Source organism: Diceros bicornis, chromosome 7 (genome assembly GCF_020826845.1).
Source record: "Diceros bicornis minor isolate mBicDic1 chromosome 7, mDicBic1.mat.cur, whole genome shotgun sequence".
Lineage (NCBI taxonomy): Eukaryota > Metazoa > Chordata > Mammalia > Perissodactyla > Rhinocerotidae > Diceros > Diceros bicornis.
The window spans coordinates 46,164,499-46,185,766 of NC_080746.1; the positions used below are offsets into that span (position 1 = coordinate 46,164,499).

The 21,268-nt window shown below is 47.2% G+C and overlaps 1 protein-coding gene across 1 annotated transcript in view; it reads left to right on the top strand.

The window, feature by feature from the left end:
- Positions 1-19,948, top strand: part of ME3 (malic enzyme 3) — a 181,774-nt gene extending 161,826 nt beyond the window's left edge. Inside the window, exons 8-14 of the mRNA XM_058545451.1 lie at positions 11,231-11,328; positions 11,629-11,742; positions 13,414-13,519; positions 14,129-14,271; positions 14,830-15,003; positions 18,246-18,344; positions 19,717-19,948. Coding sequence (XP_058401434.1) covers positions 11,231-11,328; positions 11,629-11,742; positions 13,414-13,519; positions 14,129-14,271; positions 14,830-15,003; positions 18,246-18,344; positions 19,717-19,878 — 896 coding nt within the window. The 3' untranslated portion in view covers positions 19,879-19,948. The remainder of the gene's footprint in view (positions 1-11,230; positions 11,329-11,628; positions 11,743-13,413; positions 13,520-14,128; positions 14,272-14,829; positions 15,004-18,245; positions 18,345-19,716) is intronic.
- Positions 19,949-21,268: the final 1,320 nt, after the last annotated feature.

Sequence of the window (21,268 nt, forward strand, 5' to 3'; positions counted from 1 at the left end):
CCCCATCATCTTCGCCTGAATAACTCCTACTCACCCTTCCAGACTCAGCTCAAGGGTCTCGATCCCAGGGAAGGCCCCACATCAGCCTCCTCCTCCCAATCTGAATGTTGTGCCCACCTGGTGCTCCCACAGCCACCTGTGCTCCCCTCTGTCCATTTTCTTAGTACATTGTACCCCAAACGCCTGCATTGGGTTGTCTGTCTCCCCGGGAGACCATAAGCTTCTGGAGGCAGGAACCATGTGTTCTATTCCCATTCCCCAGTTCCCAGCATGGTGCCTGGCACATTATAGATGCTTCATAAATATTTGAAGAATGAATGAATAAAGTCTACACACACAAATTGACATTCTCATAAGCACACCCACCGGTTCCTGTGGGTGTGTCTATACTGGACACATGCTCCTGCAGCCCCTCTCTTGTCCAAGTCATCATATGTATACTCACGTAGAAATGCACCCCATGTGTGCTCATACTCAGATGTACACGTATCTTCACATGCATACACCCTCACGTATACCCACACGTAGCGTTTGCAATTAAATCAATTCATTGTTAAATTCATTGGTTTTTATGTCCTGCTTATAGCCAGTCCCAGTAGAGTCTCCTAGGCATTTCGTTCCCGGGCCTTGCTAAATGGAATGCTTCTCTGGGTCCCACAGCAGACAGAAGAGGAATTTCCCATTCTTTTCTCAGAAAGTAAAGACTGAAGTCATTAATCTAGAATGTATGAGGAGAGCTGGCAAATAGTCCCAGAATGTCAGAAGCTCCATAATATCAAAACTTTGATCAGGATAGCCTGACCATGAGGTGTGACCATATAATTAACAGCAGTAAAGATGTGGGCATGGAGATGCACCGCTCAGATCTTCCTTCAAGAAGAGACTTGTTGCCCAGCTGCCGCAGGGCTGTCAGCTGCATCAGGCAGAGCCTCAGCTACAGAGAGCCACCTGGCCCACGGTCCTGCCCTGCCAGGGGCTGTCCTCAACCCGTGATGAGGGAATATAAAAGCCCAACCCTTTTGGCCCAATGCAGGACAACTCTGAGGGTACATTTTAACTCCAGAGCTCCCCACAGGGTTGGCTGTGGGGCTACCTGGCAGCCCAGCTCCTCCCTGTGGCCCAACCTGCTTCCTTCCCCTCCTTTCGCCAGGTGTTGATCCCAAGGGCTCTTCTTGATAACACCCTGAACTTTTCACGTGTCTCAGGATCTGCTTCCCAGGGAACCAAAGCTGTGCCAAATGATGACATTTTGCACGCACATAGAACTTTAGGTTTGAAAAGTGTTTTTCATTCACGCTATCTCACAACTTCCTGGCAACACCCCCCTCTCCCTTGTGGGGAGGACAGACGTTGCTGTCCCATGTCACTGGTGAGGAAACTCAAGTTCAAGGGTTAAATTTTGCTCCAAGTCACATAACCAGACAGGCACAAAGCTGGGACTAGAACCTAGTTATTTCTGACTTAGAATTCTGCGCTCTCTCTCCATGACATCAGGCTGCCTCTTCTCCCATGTGGGTGAGGTGGTGCAGCCAGTCTTCTTGCTAAGGATTAAATTCCCACATAAGTGTCGGGTCACTGCTCTACAGCATCCTGCTGCTCTCATGATCTTTCCCATACCCTTCTCTAACTCCCACAGTTTACAGATCTGCAGATGAGGCCCGGAGAGGGGAAAGTCTTGCCCACATCACTAGTTGGTTAGTGATGAGTCCAGGACCAGAAGCCTGTGATGTGTACTCTCATTGCTAAGTGGGGAGTTAGACGACTGGTGAGGAATTCCAGGACTAATGGGGCAACATAGCTCGTTCTAGAATTGTCCCCCCTTTACCTCCAAATACAAAGTAAAGAGAAATGAAACATAAAACTACATAGCCATGCTTTAAAATAGAAAAGGAACACCTGTGTGCACAGAATTGGAGAGAGTTTGGAGAAAGGGAGGGAGCAATCACAGTGGTAAACAGATACCAAAACCATGCCACATGTGGTTGCTGGGGACAGGCCTGGTCCACCCCAGCAGGACCCATGGTCAGAATCTGCCTGGAACCCGACACATGGGGCTGGCTGGGACCAGGCTGCCCACATGAAAATGAGACTGGGGCCATGGTGCCTGCTCTGAACACCAGCCCAGCCTCACATCCTTGGTGGAACAAGGAAAGATATGACAAAAAGCTTCAGGATACCACCAGACCGAGCTCCATGAGGACAGGTCGGTGCCAGGCGCTGAGCAAGAGCTGGGGCACATGATTTGAACTGTCTCCCAGCTATCCTGCTGTACCACACTCCCCCACACCCACACCCCGCCCCAACTCAGATTCAGGAAAGCCTCAGCCACCCCAGGCTGGTTCCCAGTGAGCAGGGCTGCCGGCGCACTGACTCATCGCTAGCAGCCTCTTCAGGAATTTTGGAAAAGGCAGAGGCTCAGGTGACTTTTGTTGTTTCAGCTGGGACCAGGGAAGCATCCCTGCTCTCAGGGGAGGAGAGATCTGGAAGGGGAACAGCAATAGGAATGGTCATGCTGGAGCCGAGGCCAGCTGCGTCCTCCCAAAGGAGCCTAGGACGCTGCTGGCCTAGTGACCGCGGGCCCCCAGCCCCCACTGCTAGCTGCCCACACGGTGTAGCTGGGCACAAGAAACCTCAGCTGACTTGTCAGCTCCAGAGCATCCTCCCACCCCACCAGCCTTCCCTGGACCTGCATTGCCCCCAAGTCCTGCCACATCCCTGGGGCCAGACGGCCTATCAGGGTGCCTCTGTGGTATGTCAGGCCATTGTCACCCCTCATACTTTGAAATTTTCATTTGTGAGCCAGAGTGCTTAACAGTCAGATATTAGATTGAGACAAGCCTAGGGCTGAATCCCCACTTTTCTGCTTTGTGGCTTTGGCCAAGTGGCTTAAATCCTCACAGTCGTCTTTTCTTGATCTATAAAATGGACATAATAGTATTAACAGCCATGAGTGATTATCACCCACTGCCAGAATGACCAGGATACTTTTATAAGGCCAGCATCTATTCTGGTTGGCCAGAGCCTAAGCCAATTCATTAAGTATTTCCATCATCACCCTAGTTATGGCACCAGGTTGTTGTAAGAACTGTAGTGACATATAGGCAGGGACAGGCACGTAACAGTACTCAGTTCTGGTACCTAGTACTAACACCTCTGGTGCATAGTAGGCTCCCAGCACATAGGTATGGGAGGGAGGGAGGGAGAGTTGAGACCCAAGACAGAGAGGGTTTGGTGGAGATGAGGAGAGGGATCAGTGTGAGCACAGGACTGGGGGAGCCTGAGGAGAAGGGAGGCAGGGCCCCACTTCACCTCTCTACACTTCCCACATATACCCTATTCTTCCAGCCCAATGAATTATTCACTGTTCTGTGAATTTTCTGCCAACTCTGATTTTGAATGTGCTGATCCCTCTACCTAGAACTCTCTTCTGCTCTTGGCTAATTTCTCTTTGTCCTTAAGGGCTCAAGTCTCACCTACCCCAGGACACTGCACCCAGACCAAGCCTGTTCCCCAGGCACCTAGATGATCCCAAGCCCACGAGTGACGTTGGGCAGTGGTCGCCCTCTTCGCAGAATGCTTCTAAGTTCCCCAGAGCTCAGATGCCACGGTAGGAAAGGGGCAGCTGGGAGGAATGGCCCAGCACTGAAGACTTTGTCCAGCTGATTTGTCCTGTTTACAAGACACCAGGGGTTATTTCCGGCCCTCAGGGGTCTGCTGCTCACCAGCACACCCCATCACCACCACCACACACACTGAGCAGCAGTTCCTGGCCTTTCCATTCTCTCTCCCTCACAGTGAAACTTCCTGTCATCTCTTCACCCTGATCTCTCCCCAGGCCCCAGAACCTTCCTCTTCACTAAGTCCTGTGTTCCCAGGCTGTTCTTCACTTAACAGGGTACTCTCAACCCTCAGGTTCCTGTGAGTCTCTTGCTTCTGATCTTGGCTCCTCTGAGATCTCTCCCTTAGCCTGTTGCATCAGTTCAGTTAAAACCCCAAAGAGGCTGAGAAGATGATAATTATTCTCTCTGGTTCCTTCCAAATTGTGGCAGAATAGGCCTAACCCTGCCTTCTCCATGGGCCAGGAACTGCCTTCCAGAAAATTCCCCTCATGACATAGAAATAGGGTCGAGGTAATCAAGAAGACCTTTGCCTCGTGTCCAATAAGGAGAACTTGAATTTTCTGAATATTTATGCTGTTTAATCCCTGTGAACAACACTGTTTTATTCATTCTTATATATCCAAGGCCTAGCCCAGTGAAGGCGCAGAACAGGCACTCAGTACATGCTAATGTACAGATGAATGACAGTAAATCTGTGGTTCGTGGAAGCTGGCCTGGCCTTGCAGTATAGGATGTCCAGTCCCCCCATGGCCCCAGGCCTCTAAAGCCACCTGGGCCAGACCCTGACTGAGCCTACTCATTGTCCTTCTCACTGCCTAGGACAGCAGCCTTGCCTCACCTGATAAACAGCTAGTTCTTTCTCTTTTCTCCAATAATCTGTTGTTCAGCATGGAAACTCCTTTAACTTAGTCAAATGTGTCTATTAAAAGCAGAATAGAATCTACATTTTCAGCTTGTCGTTTTGTGCTATTTCCTGAGCCTACAACCTCTAGTACTCAGTTTGCAGGGAATGTAATTATGGAAAGCTCCCTCTGAAAAGGAAAACTTGTTTTTCTTTCATAGTGAATGGGGAACAACCTGTCACGCTTTCGTCTGCCTGTGGCATTTATGGGCACAAGCTGTTTCAACACATCCCTGGTCCCCTGGGCTTCTCCAGGTGGTTACCTCCAGAAAGCTAAGCAGCTTCCTTCTTCTCCATTTTTAAATCCCTAACACATTACCCAAGAGCCCCCCAAAATGAAAGGTAATGATGGAGAGAACTTTATTTGCCAAACTTTGTAATATAGGGTTTAAGAACTGCTGTTTTTCCTCTTGAGTTCCGGTCTGTAATTAGGGTAATTTGCCACTTCAGAGGATAGCCTCAGAGGAAGAGCCCAGGAAGAGACCATGAAGAAGTAGCCAGCAAGGTAACCAATGAGCATGGGGCTCCAGAAGCCAAATGCAGAGAGAGTTTCCCAAAGGGAAGAATGAGCTCAAAGGAAAGAATGAGCAACAGTATCAAATGTTGCTGAGAGCTCAAGGAAGTGGAGAGCTGAGGACTGATTGCTGAATTTGGCAAAGTGGAGGCACTGGTGACCTACTGCCTAAGTTTACTTCCCTCAACCTCCACCACCACCCGCCCCTTGGTTCTCCCCCAGGGAAACCCCATAGCACTTCTCCTGCTGCCTTTGACTCCGGTGTCAGGAAAGGTTATCTGAGCTGCACAGACCATGAAGGGTGGAAGCAGTCCCCTCTTTTCCCTGCTTTGCTTCCAACTGGGTGACTGACAAGGGCAAACCACCGCCTCTCTCTGGCCTCAGTTTCCTCATCTGTACAGTTGTTGGAGGTCGTGCTTTCCAATCCCCATCCAGCGCTGAATTTCTGCAGGTAAGCCCAGTTACTCAGCCTGCTGGTTCTAACCCCAGAAGAGATTTCACACCCAAGAAGGGAAAAACCCATCATCAAGAGTGTAGAGTCTTTGGGAGTTTCTCTGATGAAATATCTTGGGCACCATCTGGTGGAGTATGCTTGGTGCATCTCATCCTCTCAGGAGGCAGAAAGCTGTCCTGAAATAGAACCTGCCGAGCAGTAAACTCCCTCTCTAACCAATGGAGGGAAGCTAGCACTCCACCTAGATAAGCCGTCTAGTTCAGTGCATCTCAAACTTAGATGGGCAGATAAATTATCTGGAGATTTTTTTGAAATACAGATCCTGACTCAGTAGAACTAAAATGAAAGTGAGTTTTGGGGGAAAGAGAGTAAAATGGATGGAGTTGTTTGTGGGGAAACAGAGAAATGGAGAGTAGCTCACATAATAAGTGGACTTTCAGAAAATGATGGACAAAGAGGATTTGGGGATTTTGGAGGAGGGTCATAGCATGCAATTCTCACAGCCTCTGTAAATGATTTAAATAATTATTTAAATTGCTTTTTGATGCTTTCTCGGATGTCAGTTCGGTGTTTCTTCTGAATGCAGTACAGTGCTGAGCCTGGCCCTGATAGAGCCCAGCTTTATCAGGTTAGACAAAAAGTAGATATGGGAAGAGAAAGGGTGGTTAAAGATGCCTGGGGAAAGCAGAGAATGCCTGGCAAAGGAGATCATTCAGGCTGAGTCTTAAGAAATAAATAATGAACTGCAGTCAGTCCTATAGATGGTGGGAACAGCATGGGCAAAGCACAGAAGTGTAAAAATACATGGCATGTTAGGAAACAGTGAATAATGTGACTGGTACATAGAGTCCACAGGGAGGTGTGAAGCTGCAAAGGTAGATTGATACTGATAATATACTTTCTACACATAAACTAACAAAAAGTGTATCATGAACAACTTCTTTATAACTGTCATCAGACTTGTAATCATTTAACAACAACTTTCTTTACAAAGCAGGAATGAACCTGGTCTATTTTGTTACCAGTGGTATTATCAGTACCTCTGGAGTCTGGTACATAACTGAAGCTTAATAAATAAATGAATGCAATGATTTCCAAACAATGACCTCTGACTGCCGATTGTGTTAGAGTGATTTGTGCCCAGACCTTGCTAAACTGGGAGTTCCCTGAGTGCAGGGACCATGTTTGATTCCTCTCTGTCTTCTGCAGTGCCCAGCATGGTGCTTGTCACCTGGTGGTCCATCAGTAAATGCACACTGAGCTCCTTGGGGACCCTCAGAAGGATGTCAGGAAGCGCCAGAAGTCCTCATCCCTGGCTCTGGGACCCTGCTGAATGTCAGCAGTCTCTCCAGGCCATAGCTGTGTGAAGACAGGAAAGCTTATACCCCATCTTCTGGGGAGTGTGTTCGTGCCTTGGGTCCTATCTTCTGATGTCCACAATGATGAATGTGCATTTATTAGGCTCCAACCATTTGCTGTGCCCTCTATCTTGGCCCAATAGGTGGCCTCTAAGCCTGGCGCAAATCCAACCCATGTTCCAGGAAAAGGCCCCACCCCAGAGCTAGCAAAAAACAAACCCCCTGGAAAACTGGAAACAGAAAATGTATGTATAAAATTTATTATACTCCCACCCTGCAACCATTGGTATTTTGTAGTTCCTTCCAGATTCTGTGTGTGTATTTTGTTATAGTTAGAATCAGGAGATGTAGACTGTTGAAGGTTCTCTTCCTTCCAGCTAACTCAGTGAAGCCTAGTTTAGGGGTAAAGACCACACACCGTGGAGCCTGATTCCCTGGGTTCAAATCCTCACTCTGTTATTTGATCTTGGACAACTCAGCAAACTGCTCTGTGCCTCAGTTTCCCAGTCTGTAAAATGAGGATGATAATAGGAGTAAATTTTAAGACTCTCTTTACTTTAAGACATCTAAAGCACTTAGAACAATTTCTGAGATTAGGGACTAACTTCATAGCATTTTCTGTGCTGCTATATCATCTTCAGAATGATCATTTTTAATGGCTGCAATATAGTCCACTGAGCATCTACACTAGCCAGTTCACGAAACCATTACTCCCATGTGAGATATTTAAGTTATTTCCAGTCATTCTGTGTTATAAATAACACTGTCATAAATATCCTAGGACATACATTTTGCATTTTTCCATACGTAGATTCCCAGAAGTAGAAGCATAAGGTCAAAGGGCAAAAACATGTTATGCCTTTCGTCTATATTGGGAAATAGTTTTCCAAAAAGAGTTGTGGCTCTTTAAAATGCAGTGTATGCTGGAACTTCTTACTTTTCACTGCTCCCTCACCAGCCTTAGATAACATCAGTTTCTTTGATTTGTGCAATTCTAACAAGCCATAAATATCCCACTATAATTTCCTTTTCTTTGACCATCAGGGAGGCTTAGCACTGCCAGTTGCAATTACTTTATTGTGAACTCTATCAGTCAGGATCTAAACCAGTTGCTTTAACAGAGAAAACTTGATATATAAAGAATTGTAAATTATCTATTAGAGAACTGAAGAGTCAAAAAGAAACACTAAAGATCTGCCGCCACCCTTGAGGCTAGGGGAACAAAAGGAAGATGAGGGGGTGGCTGGCTGGTGTTGGTGTCTCTGGGGGGCGCTACAAGGCTAGTTCTGTAGTTGATAGACAAACCACCAACTGATTCAACTGTTGCTTCTGGAACAAACTGCTGCTGTAGAGGAGAGAAACCAAGGCTCTAGGGTTGCCAGATTTAGCAAAAACAAAATGCAGGCTGCCCAGTTGAATTTGAATTTCAGATAAATAACAATTTTTTAGAATATTTATGCTAATATTGCATGGGACATAATTATACTAAAAAAATTAGTCATGTTTGTCTGAAATTCAAATTTAACTAAGTGTCCTACATTTTACCCAGCAATCTTTCAAGGCAGGATTGATGCTGGAAAAGAGTGTTTTTTCCCGCTTGACCTAGCCTTTCAGTCTCCCTTTGGCACCCCCTATTGGCAGAGCCCAGCATAAAGCCAGTTGGCAAAGCCAAAAAGTGGTTTGCAGACAAAGCACAGTAAAGAAGCACAGGTTTGAGCTGAGAAACCATTACCCAATAATTGACACAGTCCACCCTTTTGGCTATTGAGCATCTGTACACACCATTCTACACATTGGTACTTCCAGACAACAACAAAAAGAACTCTAACAAAATGTCTAATAAAATGAAGATATTCTCACCTTCTCCCTGAAATGGGGAGAGGCAAAGCCTCAACAGTCATTTTATTTATCTCTGGGAGATGTCACACTACCCATCTCTGGGCAGGATTAATTATTCTTGATATTCAGTCACAGTCATGTTTGAAAATTCTGTTACCTAAAGACTGAATTGTAGAATTAACCTCAACAAAACTTATATAAAATATTAAGAAAAAGGAGAAAGGAGAAGAAATTAGCTAGTATATACCATTATATATAAGCACATAATAATCAAGGAAGAAAATGCATGGCTGCTACATTTTCTGTAACCAGTCATGAGGCCATAGTTAATGTTTATAAATTTCTTCCTCAACCTCCCATTCTATGTTTCTTGTCCTCAGACAGGACCTCAGCTGGCCAGGGTTCTTTACCTAGTAGGATGACCCAAACTTTTATTTCTGAAGGATATGAATCCTCAGTAGTCCTGCCTTTCTTTAATTGCAGTAGTATTCATTAATATTTACTTTTGAACATGGAATTACTAAGACACACCTGGGCTCAGATATAATCCTTCCTGCTCCAGTTTCCTCGTGGTTATCAGAATGAATAACCACAGCCAGTAAAGTACCGTTCTTCTTTGCCCACTGGTTCTGTGGCATAAAGAGCACCAAACGGCCAGGTGGCAGTCTCAACTCCCAGTTCAACAGAACCATGTTGTGAACTCCAATGGAAGCATTTTTCTCTTGGGAACTAAGACTTCCAGTCCAGAGAGCTCAAAGTTGAAGAGACAGGAAGCAAAAATTCTACAAATGAATTATTAGGTGAAATGGTGAGAGGAGCCACTCTCAGTTCAACCCTTGATTTCCAGACCTAGATAATCTGGCCTTCAGAGAAAGAATACAATGTATTATTTGCTAAGTCAAATCTTATATTGCATCCTGTAAGAAAGAACCTCACCATCCCTGCAGGTGTTACCTCAACTAAGTCTTAAGCAGTTCTTCAGTAGGCCATTCTACTGATCTCTCAGGCCAGTTGCTCCTGGGTGGTGGAGTACATGCTAAGACCAGTGAATTCCATGGGCATGAGCCTATTGCTGTACTTCTATTACTGTGAAATGAATTCCTTGGTTAGATGGCTTGTTGGTCTGGAATATATCAGGATGGTGAATAGGCATTCCAAACCTCCACAGATGATGGTGCTGGCAGAGCATTACAGACAGAGAAAGAAAATCCATATCCAGAATATGTGCTTATTCCAGTAAGGACAAATCTCTTTCTCATCTATAATGAAAGGAATCCAATATAATCATCCTGCTGCCGGGTGGATGTTCCTCCCAGTGATGGTGTCATATCAGGAGCTCAGCGTTGGTCTCTGCTGTTGACAGGTTAGTCATTCAGCAGTAGCAGTAGCAGAACAGCCTTGATGAGAGGAAGTCCATGCATAGCCTCCACCCTTGCCATCATGGCTACTTTGTATGTAAACCCATTGACCAACTCCCAGGTGGCTGGGGAAAGATGCTGACTGACATACACAGAACATGCCATTTTGCCCACCTGACTATTGAGAGCCTATTTTCATTATGCCCTTTGGTGAGCTTTCATATAAGGCACAAATATCTTCCTACTTTGTACCTATTCCAAGGGGTCCATCCACATACCCCCTCCCCAGACTTCCTTATCACCAATCTTATTATTTTGGTCTTTCTAAGTCCCTCACCATCCAGCTAAACCATTAGCAACTACCCGTGAATCAGTTAGATCTAGCCATCTCTAGGACCAAAGTGGACAACGAAATTTACCTCGTAAAGTCATGTCCATTGGGAAGATTTCACCGTTACCCATTACCTTTCATTGGGGCTGTGAAGCTGCAACCATACACTTCTAGTTGGTGCCAGCATATCATTAAGAATAATCTGTAAACCAAGCGTAAGTTTTTTTCTCCTTGTTCAGCTGATCATAAGGAATTCCTAGTGAGGCCTTAGGTGTGGATTGAGGGAGAGGAAGTCATGCAGCAGGAGTAGGTGTTGAACGAATCTGAGCCACCTGCTCATGCAACTTACCTGTACGTTCTGGACATGCTCAAGCCATTTGGTGATGGTATGTTACTGCGCACATCCAACCTCATGACTTGGTGGATAAGATAGCCAACTCAGATCACATGGTCCCTTAATGTCTCATGGTTAGTTTGTGGCTTCATTTTCAATATGTTTTTTATCCATTTATCCCTTAAACAAATCATTCTATGAGGCTCACACTTCTTTTTAGCTTCCACTATATTTGTCCTTGTCATTTCATTTATGATCGTGGTAGCAGCGCCTGACTCTCTGATCCTCTCTCCCAGAGTCAAGCAACAATCCAGGAGCTGTTTCTCAAAATAACGGTTATCTGCAAAAAAGTGCATGCATTTGCTTCACAACCTGCATGCCTACAGGCTTGACTTGTATGAGAGCTAAGGAAAATTCCTTGTTCTGCCACAGGTTCTAGGTGTGGGGAACTCTTCCAAGGGTCTTCTCTTGGGGGTTGGGAGCCAGTGCCAGAGGTTGATCTCAATCCACTCTAATTACAGGCACAGCCTCTGTCGCTGTGGCAGGGATCCTGGCTGCTCTGCGAATCACCAAGAACAAGCTCTCCAATCACGTGTTTGTTTTCCAAGGTGCGGGTGAGGTAGGTGCCATCAAGGGCTATCTACTGTTGTTCCAGTAAGCAAATAAGAATAGGTAAAGGAGCATCAAGGAGGGGAGGTGTTCTTGGGATTCTGAGAAGAGGAAGCAGAAACACGTGCACTGTGATAATTGCAGCTGCCTGGGCCTCAACATTTGGGTGTCTCAAGGCAAGGACTTAACTGGGCCTCCTGGAAGTGAGGGGGGAGGGGTGGAGAGAAGAAAAGACCTTGGTAAAGTATCTGATAAATTCTGAGCAGCTATTTGCCCTGTGCCTGAACATCCACCATATGGTACCTTCCAGGCAGCCATGGGCATCGCCCACCTCCTTGTCATGGCCCTGGAGAAAGAAGGTGTACCCAAGGCAGAGGCCACGAGGAAGATCTGGATGGTGGACTCCAAGGGGCTCATCGTCAAGGTACTGTCAGTCTGGAGACCTGGAGATTTCTACAGCTACTGGAACTGGACTGGAAGAGGTCTCCAAGGGGAAAACTGTTCAGACAGAATAGAGAACAACAGAAGGGCAGTGGCCTGACCTCCAAAGCAAAAGACTCATCCCACAGTAGCTTTAATTGCTCTTGTCCAAAAGCTTTGAATATGCCTGCAGGTGTGTTGTATGTGTGCCCCTTCCAGCCTTATCTCCCACCACTGCCTGCCTGACACTAACCTCCAGCGATATTGAATCATAGTTGTCCAAAAGTAACACGCTCTGTTCCACATCTTTGCACATCTTGTTCCTTTGCCTGAAATGCCCTTCTCTTTTTCACACACCCACTCTCAACCCCATCCATTTCCTCCTCATCTTCTGATTGAGCTCAAGTGTTACCTTGTCCAAGAAGCTTTCTCTGGGCATCTAGGTCTCAATTAATTCCCTACATCTGTGCTCACATAGCCCCCCAAACCCCGTGCTCCATACAGCACACTTACCACATTGTAGGGCAGTTGCCCCTTTACTTGTCCATCTTCCCACTGGGCTATAGTCTTGATGTCAGGCTCCTGGCACATGGTAAGTGCATAATTAACGTTTGAGGTGTGAGTGAAAGAATGAACGAGAGAGAAACAGTCCAGCTTCTGACCGGAATGTAGTGAGGGGCACAATTGGATGACCTCCCTTAGGACTCCACTCAGAGCTCTATGTTTTAATTCCCAAAATTCCACTAACATAGGATGTCAGTGAGAGATGAAAAAGACACCAGAGATAGGAACAGGAGAAGTATGTGGGGCCATCGACCAAGAATTGCGGAGACCCCTCAGCAGAAACTAACCTTTCTATTGTTCCATATTACAGCCAGATTACCACTGGAAGGAACTGAGGTCTGGAGATTCCTCCTCCTGCCCCAGGCCATTCCAGAGCATAATCCAGCCACAGGTAGAGGCCGCCAGAGGCTGCCACACTTCCCTCTTGCCCACCTTTCAGTATCATTTTGCTCACCCCATTGAGTTCACTCCTACTCAAAGATCTCTCAAAGCTAACGTCTTCACTCTGGGTCTCATGAGGCCAGCTGACCCAAAGGAGTCATCAGAGACACTTGTACCCATTTACCATCGTGTCACCCACTGACTCCTGTTTGAAGAAATGGAAGGAATCTGGAACATTGGGTGCAGCCAGCCATTACAAGCCTGTCCTGAAGCTCAGCTTAATGTTATTCACAGGGAGGTTAATTGCTCTTGTACATTCAAATTAGTTCCCTGACCCTGGGTGGCTCAGGCCCCCATCCCTCAATAGCCTGGATGCTGGATGTCTAGGGCCAAGGGTCTTGGTCAGACTCAGGCATTTCCTGAGAGCCTTTCTGTCCTGGCCCAGGAAGCCATGACCCCAGCAGCTCAAAGAAAGGCTTTATGGATTCTCCATATGTGGTTTGGGTTAAGAAACACACACACACACACACACACACACACTAAAAATCCTTACATTCCACTTTAGGTTCTATCAGGAAATCTGATCAAGAGGATGGGCCCCAAGACTTCTGATAGCTCAGACCAAAGCACAGGGCTCAGTGGGGAATGCTCTGAGTGTCCAGGTACATCCGTGTCCCTGCCTGGTGGTTTGTACCACCACAGCTGTTTCGTGTTCTTCCTTTCCCTGCAGGGGAGGAGCCACCTGAACCATGAGAAGGAGATGTTTGCCCAGGAACATCCTGAAGTGAACTCCCTGGAGGAGGTGGTGAGGCTGGTGAAGCCCACAGCCATTATAGGTAGGAGGCTCTAGAGAGATGGCCCACTGCCCAGCCCAGCTAACCTTCTTGACTTGCAGGTGGAGACTGAGGCTCAGCAAGGAGACATAAGTAACCCATGGAAACACAGCTCTTTCCCCTGTCCCATGTCCAATTCAATGCCACAAACCTTTATTGAGTGACTACTATATAAAAACCATAGAATTCAGGCACCAAATCCAGGCTTAGTGATGCAGAATTATACAGTGCAGTGGAATAGCTTAGGGCTGGTCTGTAACCCAGATGAAATGAGCACTCCTCCCCCAAGGTGGGAACCCTGGCATCTCTCGCTGTACCAAGAGAGCAACCCATTCTAAAGGACAATGCCCAGGAATGCCTTCACAGGTATATCTTAACTGGGTAGGGACCTGATGTGGACCAGTGGTCCCTTAGGGATTAACAGGAGGTCTCAGCCAACTCAAGCAGGAAGACCCTTTTCTCTTCTGCTCCCTCTGTCCCTATGGCAGATGCCATCCCCAAGACTCCTGAGTCTCTCATGTTGCACCTAGTTCCCCACCACCATCACCACCAGGAGAGGAATGGGTTGTTTATAAAGAATAGGCTTCCCCACTACCCCCCTTTTCCCTGTAGGTGTTGCCGCCATCGCAGGAGCCTTCACGGAGCAGATTCTGAGGGACATGGCCTCCTTCCACGAGCGCCCTATCATCTTTGCCCTGAGCAACCCCACCAGCAAGGCCGAGTGCACGGCTGAGAAGTGCTACCGGGTCACCAAGGTCAGCGGGGAGTCCTTCCTTCCCCAGGCTGAGAGGACATAGTAACAATAAACTATGAGTAACCCTGTGAGGGTGAAAAAAGTCCCCACATTGCTGATGAGCAAATTGAGGCTCAGAAAGATGAAGTAATTTGCCCAAGGTTACAGAGCGAAAAAGGAGTGGAGCTGGCCCTCAAACCCAGTTCTGGGTCCAAAGCCCATGCTTTTACCATTGTGCTACACTGCTCAAGATTTCCCTAATAACATAGAGCTTTGACCAGAACCTGAGGCAATCCTAGACTCTAGGCCACTTGCATAGCTGTCATGTCCTGAGTTGGCCCTCCCAGGAGGTGACAGCTAAAAAAGGTACACCTTCACCTTTCAGTGATTTCTTGACTGCCAGGTAACTGAGTGGGGCTAAGCTTTCTGGTCAAATGAACAAGTGCAGTGTGCTCAGTACGATGCTGAGCATCTGGGAGAGGATGATGAAGGGTCCAACATTTGGGAGATAAGACTAGGCTACCATTACTGCCCAAAACTGATCTCCAAGCTCCATCTCTGCTGTTCTTCCTGCTTCCAGGGCCGAGGGATCTTTGCCAGTGGAAGTCCTTTTAAGAGCGTGACTCTGGAAGATGGCAGGACTTTCATTCCTGGGCAGGGAAACAACGCCTACGTGTTCCCTGGAGTGGCTCTGGGAGTCATCGCTGGTGGGATCCGGCACATCCCAGATGAGATCTTCCTCCTGACAGCAGAGGTATGACTGTCCCTGCTCCCTTGCAGGGACATTGGATGCTTCCAATAGAGCCTGTGATCTACACTAGGTCCTACACTGGGCCCCCAAAGATTCCTCCTCTCATCTCTTCTACCCACCAGCCCCCAACCCTGGCAATGGATCCCCAAAGTGCATGAACCTCAGGCTTCTGTCAGGATCACCTTGAGGCTTGAACTTCTCTCAAAACATACACAGGGTTTTTAAGGGCAGATAGGGAATAGTCAATGGAAGGGGGTGTTGGCGGTGAGGGGACATACCTCGTACCGCTCCCTGCCTCCCAGCAGTGCCCATCCAGATGCCTAGAACAAAGGAGATGCCACTAAAGCCACCTGAAACTGAGGGCTCATGGACCATGACAGGCAATGGATTCTTCCAGCCACTGGTCTTGGCCACATCAGCAGGGTAACTGGTAGCAGAATAAGCCCCACTAGGGCAGCTTTCTGTAAGGAAGGAGGTGGGTTGTATGTCTGCTCTGAGTACTTGGATCTTGAGCACAGTGGGGCTATGGGGATGCATCTGCTCCAGGTATCTTATTAGAAAAGCTCCTAGAAGGATTCTTTACTGGACATGATGAAAACAATGAGAGAATTCATTAAGAATGACAGGCTACACTCGTAATAATGGTCATTAATATAACAGTTACAGTGGCTGACATTTATCAAGTGGTGATGAAATGCCAGGCACTTCACATTTATCCTCACCCTGAGGAAACAGGCATAGAAATGTCTCTGTTGGGAGGTTAAGCTAATCAAAGCTATATACAGATATTAAACATATTTATCCCCCATGAGTTCCAAAGGCTCTTCTGTGATGTCTGACATCCATCTGCGTTTCCCCCTCACCATGACACTGGTGAGAGCCCCAAATCAGCAAGATGCGGGAATGGCTTCCATACAGCCCTATCCAGCCCCGCTTCTGAGTCCCACAAGAAACTGCCTCATGCACCACGTTCCTTCTTACTACTTCTTGGTCTTTGAACACCGGCTCCGAAAGGCCATGCAAATAATGTCTCCGGGAGGTTTTCCCACCTTCCCCAAACAATGTGCACACTAGCTGTGGCTTGGTGCCATAGTTCTCTGTCCCTCTTGGCTGAATATTCTGTGTTTATATTTCTTCTCATTGCTATGATTGGTGGTAGTGTTGTCCTATGGCCGTGGATGGAGCTGTTTGAAAACCCCATTGGATGGGAAGAGTCATTTCCTGCTTGGAGTCGGCCTGAAAGCAGATTCCCCCATTGTGCAGAAAGATGGTTGTTAGAGCCTTCCTATGTAACCCCTAGAGACGTCCGCACCCACCTCCCAGTGCTGTGGGACAGTTCAGCTCCATCGTCTCATGAACAGTGTCCATCAATTACACAGGAAACTCTCCTCAATCTACTTATGAGTCACCTGCTATGAGCAAGACAAGGCCCCTCCCCTCTAGGAGCTGACTGTCTGGACTTCAAAGACCTGGGAAGTTATACTTCTGAAAAGGGTGCTTTTAGTTAAGACAATTTAAGTTGAATTTGATTTTCCTACAGAAAAAAATAATATAGATTTTAGGAGATTTATATGCACTATCTCATTTCACCTTGACAACTCTGTAAAATAGGTATAGTGATTATCGCTATGTTACAGACAAGGAAAGTGAGGCACAGAGAGTTTAAGTAACTTGCTCAAGGTCATAGGCCTTGTGCAACAGCACCAAGATGGCCCCAGGCAATTAGACTTCAAGCTGCCGCAGAGCATTACCAGTGCCCAGCATCTTAGAAGTGACCACACATGCCATGATATATCTCCTCACTCTCCAGTATGACCTTTCTAGATGCAGATCCAGCCATGGAAATTCTGCTTCCCTCTAATCAGTCTATCTTCTATATCTCCACAAAGAGAATCCTTCAAAATGGAGCAGACCAAGTCTCTCTCCTAATTTCAGATCTTTGTATGGCTCCTCCGTGCTTACAGGGTAAAGTCGGAAATCCTTCACACAGTTTCCGTACAAGGCACTTCATCCCTGGGCCCTCCTGTCCTCTCCAGACTCACCGTTAGCCTCCCCCTACCATCCGCCCAGCCAGTGTTCTTTTTCAGTCTCGCACTCATGCTCTCTCTTGCTCTCTCACCTCCAAGAATATGAATGTGCTAGTTCTTCTCCCCTTTTCAGGTAATGCCTACTTTGTACTTCAGGTCTCAGCTTATGTCACTTCTTCTGGGAAGCCTTTCCTGTACACAGCAGACTGGGCCCTGCCTCCTCTATGTCTATATGTCCCCTGTCCTTGCACTCATCTCACTGTATTATGCTTGTTGTAATTGTTTAATGGTCCGCTGACACCAGTCTCTAGGACAGAAAAACCATGGCTTCTCCACTGTGGATCCTCAGCACCTAGCACAGAGCCTAACGTATCGTGGAGCTAAGTGAATGCCTGACTGACTGAATGCAAAGGAGAGATGGGAGCATGAGAATGAGGCAGGAGACGGGGAGGCCCACTTCCCTAATGTCTGCCAAACTCTGAGGCGAGACCATCTCCTTTGCTTTGTCCATTCTGGACACATAGTTCCCAGAGAGCACCAGTGACTTTTCCCAAATTTAAATTTGATGCAAGAAGATTGAGTTGGGGTGGATTCAGAGCCACCACATTAAAGAGGCTGTTCTGCAAGGCTGGCTGAGCACCAGCGCCTGAAGCTGGAAGATGAGGCTTGCGGGGGAGAGCTGTCCCTCAGAGACAGGCTCTGAACTGGGGAGGGAATCTACGGGAGGTGCTGTTCCCAGGATAATGTGCTTAGGGCATTTATTCAGATAAGGCATAAGGCCTTAGTAACCCTGAATACAGAAAGATAAGATGGCACCCAGGATGTTATTAAGCATGTGGGAGAGCCTGGAACTCAGGAAGTGAGGGACTCAGGGATCCCTAGGCAACAGGCTAAACCAGCCAAGTGAGATCCCAGAGTCTGCTTTGCAAGTCATGAGTTTATTCAAGATGGTCTTAGTGATTTTCGTTTAGAATTCAGAGAGCCTCATGTTGTTTTAAGCCTCAGCCAGTCAGTCTTACAGTACAGAAAGGGTGTGTCCTTGCTTAAGCCCAAGCATTAAGCTCCCCAGGGGCCACATAGTGGCAGAGACAACAGTGGGAACCACAGTGATTGGCCACCTATGAGGAATGAGGTGAGACTCTGGGGTAATGGGTTGGGCTTGTTCTGGGAAGGCAGAAACTCAGCTTATTCCTCTGAGTTCTCTCTCTCTCTCCCCAGCAAATTGCCCAGGAGGTCTCTGAGCAGCATCTGACCCAGGGGAGACTGTACCCACCACTCAGCACCATCCGAGATGTGTCTTTGAGAATCGCCATCAAAGTAAGGGGCATCCTACCCACTACAGTATGGGTAGTGAGGCTTATCAACTTTCTCTCTTTGTGACTTTAGGAGGGCTAAGGGAATGGCAGCCATGGAGACATCCTGAGCTCCTTGGCCTGCACTGCATGCAACCCAGAGGTTGGGTGACAAACTCCTGCCTGCAGCTTGAACCCCACCCCCAATGCCTACTCAGGCCAGTTCTGGGAAAGTTCCTGGATTTCCCCTAAAACACCAGGCAGAAAGGGCACCAAAGTCCATAGTTTTGTGGACCAGAATGTGGGTGGAATTTTTAAAAAGTGAATCATAAGTGCCCATTTATAGAGAAAGGTCAGCTTGCATGGCATCATGGAAAGAGCTCAGGCTGTGAGGTCCCAATCAGCAGCAGAGTCACCTTTGGCCAATCACTTCACATCCTGAGCTTCGGTTTCCTCCTTTTCCAAGGGGGCCAGTAATTCCTCTCTCCCAGTGAGAAAGCACCACACTCAGTGCCTTTCTGGCCAGAATAGATGTTCATTCCTCCCTTTTCTCTCAGAATGGCTGGGCCATGGGGTGATCCGGTTCATGGAATATTCCAAGTAAAAATGTCACCCTAGAGACAACACAGATCTGATGGGTTTTCAAAGAATCCGAACACGGTGCAATAAAGACTGGCCCAACATTGATAATTGTTGAATCTGGATGATGAATACATGAAGGTTTATTATACTATTATTTCCATTAGTATATATATATTTTACATTTTCTATAATAAGATTTTAAGATAACTTTAGAAAATGCATTGCACAACAGCGCACACTCCCCATGAGGTGTCCAGAGCAGGATCCAGAATCAGCCCTCAAGACTAACAGTCCAGCTCCACCCTGTCCAGTTTCTTCCTTTTTGGGATATTTAGATTCGTACTCTTCTGAAGCCAAATCTAATACCCAAAGAAAAATGTCCAGGCTGTTCTTCCAATTCATCCCACATTTAGGGGGGAAAAAATATCAGCTACTGAACACTTTTGCCTGTTACCTAATTTTATCCTCACACCACTCCAGAGAGAGGTCTCATTACCCCCACTTTACAGATGAGGAAACTGAGGCTCAGCAAGGATAATGTCATTGCTGAGGACTCAGAGGCAGTTGGAAGCAGAGGTAGACTTTAGTCTGAGGCCTCCTGACCCTAGCCCAGTGTTTATTCCACTGTGTCACAGCTTCCTATCTAGGCAGAAACCTCAAAATCCTTCCTATCCAGTGGCTTCATGGGCCACAACTCATGAAAGAAACACATCTGGTTCTTTGGGGTATATTCCCCTTCCATAGGAGCCCAAGCAAGGGCCTTTAGCAGGTTCCTCCTTAGATCCAGTTCCTCAGCCAAACATGTTTTTCCCTAGGTCCTTGACTTCGCGTACAAACGCAACCTGGCCTCCTACTACCCAGAGCCCAAGGATAAGGAGGCTTTTGTAAGATCCCTGGTCTACACTCCAGACTATGACTCCTTTACGCTGGACAGCTACACTTGGCCCAAGGAAGCCATGAATGTTCAGACGGTCTGATGCAGTCTCAGAGGCTGGTGTGGGGCTGGATGAAGCCCAGAGGAATACTGACAATATAAATGGGTTCCAAAATGGCCATCCTTGTCACTGTGTTTTTCCTTTGAACTTTCTGGTGTGAGTGGGGATGCCCAGGCATACAGTGAATGAGAGCCTTGTCCCTGAAGGCCCTGAGAGTTCACTTTTCTATAAGCCTCCTCTGACTTCCTTCCCAAGATTTCTTCATCTATTAATTGCCAACGATTGGCTAGACCTTGTGAGGGATCTAGAATCTTGCCTAGAACTCTGCCTTTACAGAGCTCAGGGTCTAGTGGAGGAGATGAGATATAGACAGACACAATTCATTTTACCACAAGGGAGAAAGTGGTAAGTTCATGAAAGAAGTGCAGATAAAGGTCAAGGGTGCTCAGAGAAGGGAGAGGATACTTCCTATCAAAACATAAGAGAAAGCTTCAGGGGGAACAGTGTTTGCATTCAGCCCCAAGAGTGAAGGATGGGTAGGGGTCATGGGAAAATGAGAAATATGAGAGCAGTCGCTGGCCAGAAAGCAGGGCCCACCCATCAGGGAGTTCTATCCCCATTGGAGGAATACACACCCTTCAAGACTCAGATGCGTGCGGGGGTTGAGTGCTTGGAGGCAGCCCACTAACTAGTCAGAAATGGTCACCGCCCTGTGGCTTGTTGAGTATTAGGCATTCCTTTTTGGTTATTACTAAAAGGAAAACCAGAGAAATGTGGGTGGAGAGGGTCAGCAAGCCAAGAAGTGAGGAGGAAGAGAGGCAGTGAGGAGAAGAGCACCATGGGCAGTTCTAGGGAAGACTTGATTTCATTTTCCTGGCTCTGGAACACTCTGTCTCTTCCACCCTTCACTCTCTGAAGTAATTCAGCAAACCAGATCAGTTTCCTTCTAGAATGGTAACAGTCTGTCCTAGGTGTTTCTTAGACCAAATTCAGCTGTAGCCTTCACCTCCCTCATGTCCAGCAGAGCCCACACCATGGGACGGGATGGGGGGGACAAGCCTGCAGCCGCTGCAATCAAAGACCCTGCTAAATTGCTAAGACCTATTGGGATGGCAGCTTCCAACCTCTAATTTCATTGTATAACAGGAAACAATACACCATGCTTAGGGACCTACTGCTGCCCACCCCTGCTGCCAGCTCAGCCTCAGGACCCCCACTGCCCACACTGAAGAGGTCCTATATGGCCACCTCTCAGAAACAGGGTAGGTGGACTCTTGGGCTCCTAGAAGAGTAATTAGCAGAGACACCAGTCACCCCTTACCCAGGTCTTATTCTTCCAACATCTGCTTCCTTTGAATAATATCCCGAGAAAGCATCCCTATAATTCCTGGGCTCAAAGAATGAGAAACTCTTCGGAAGAGAGTGTGATGAG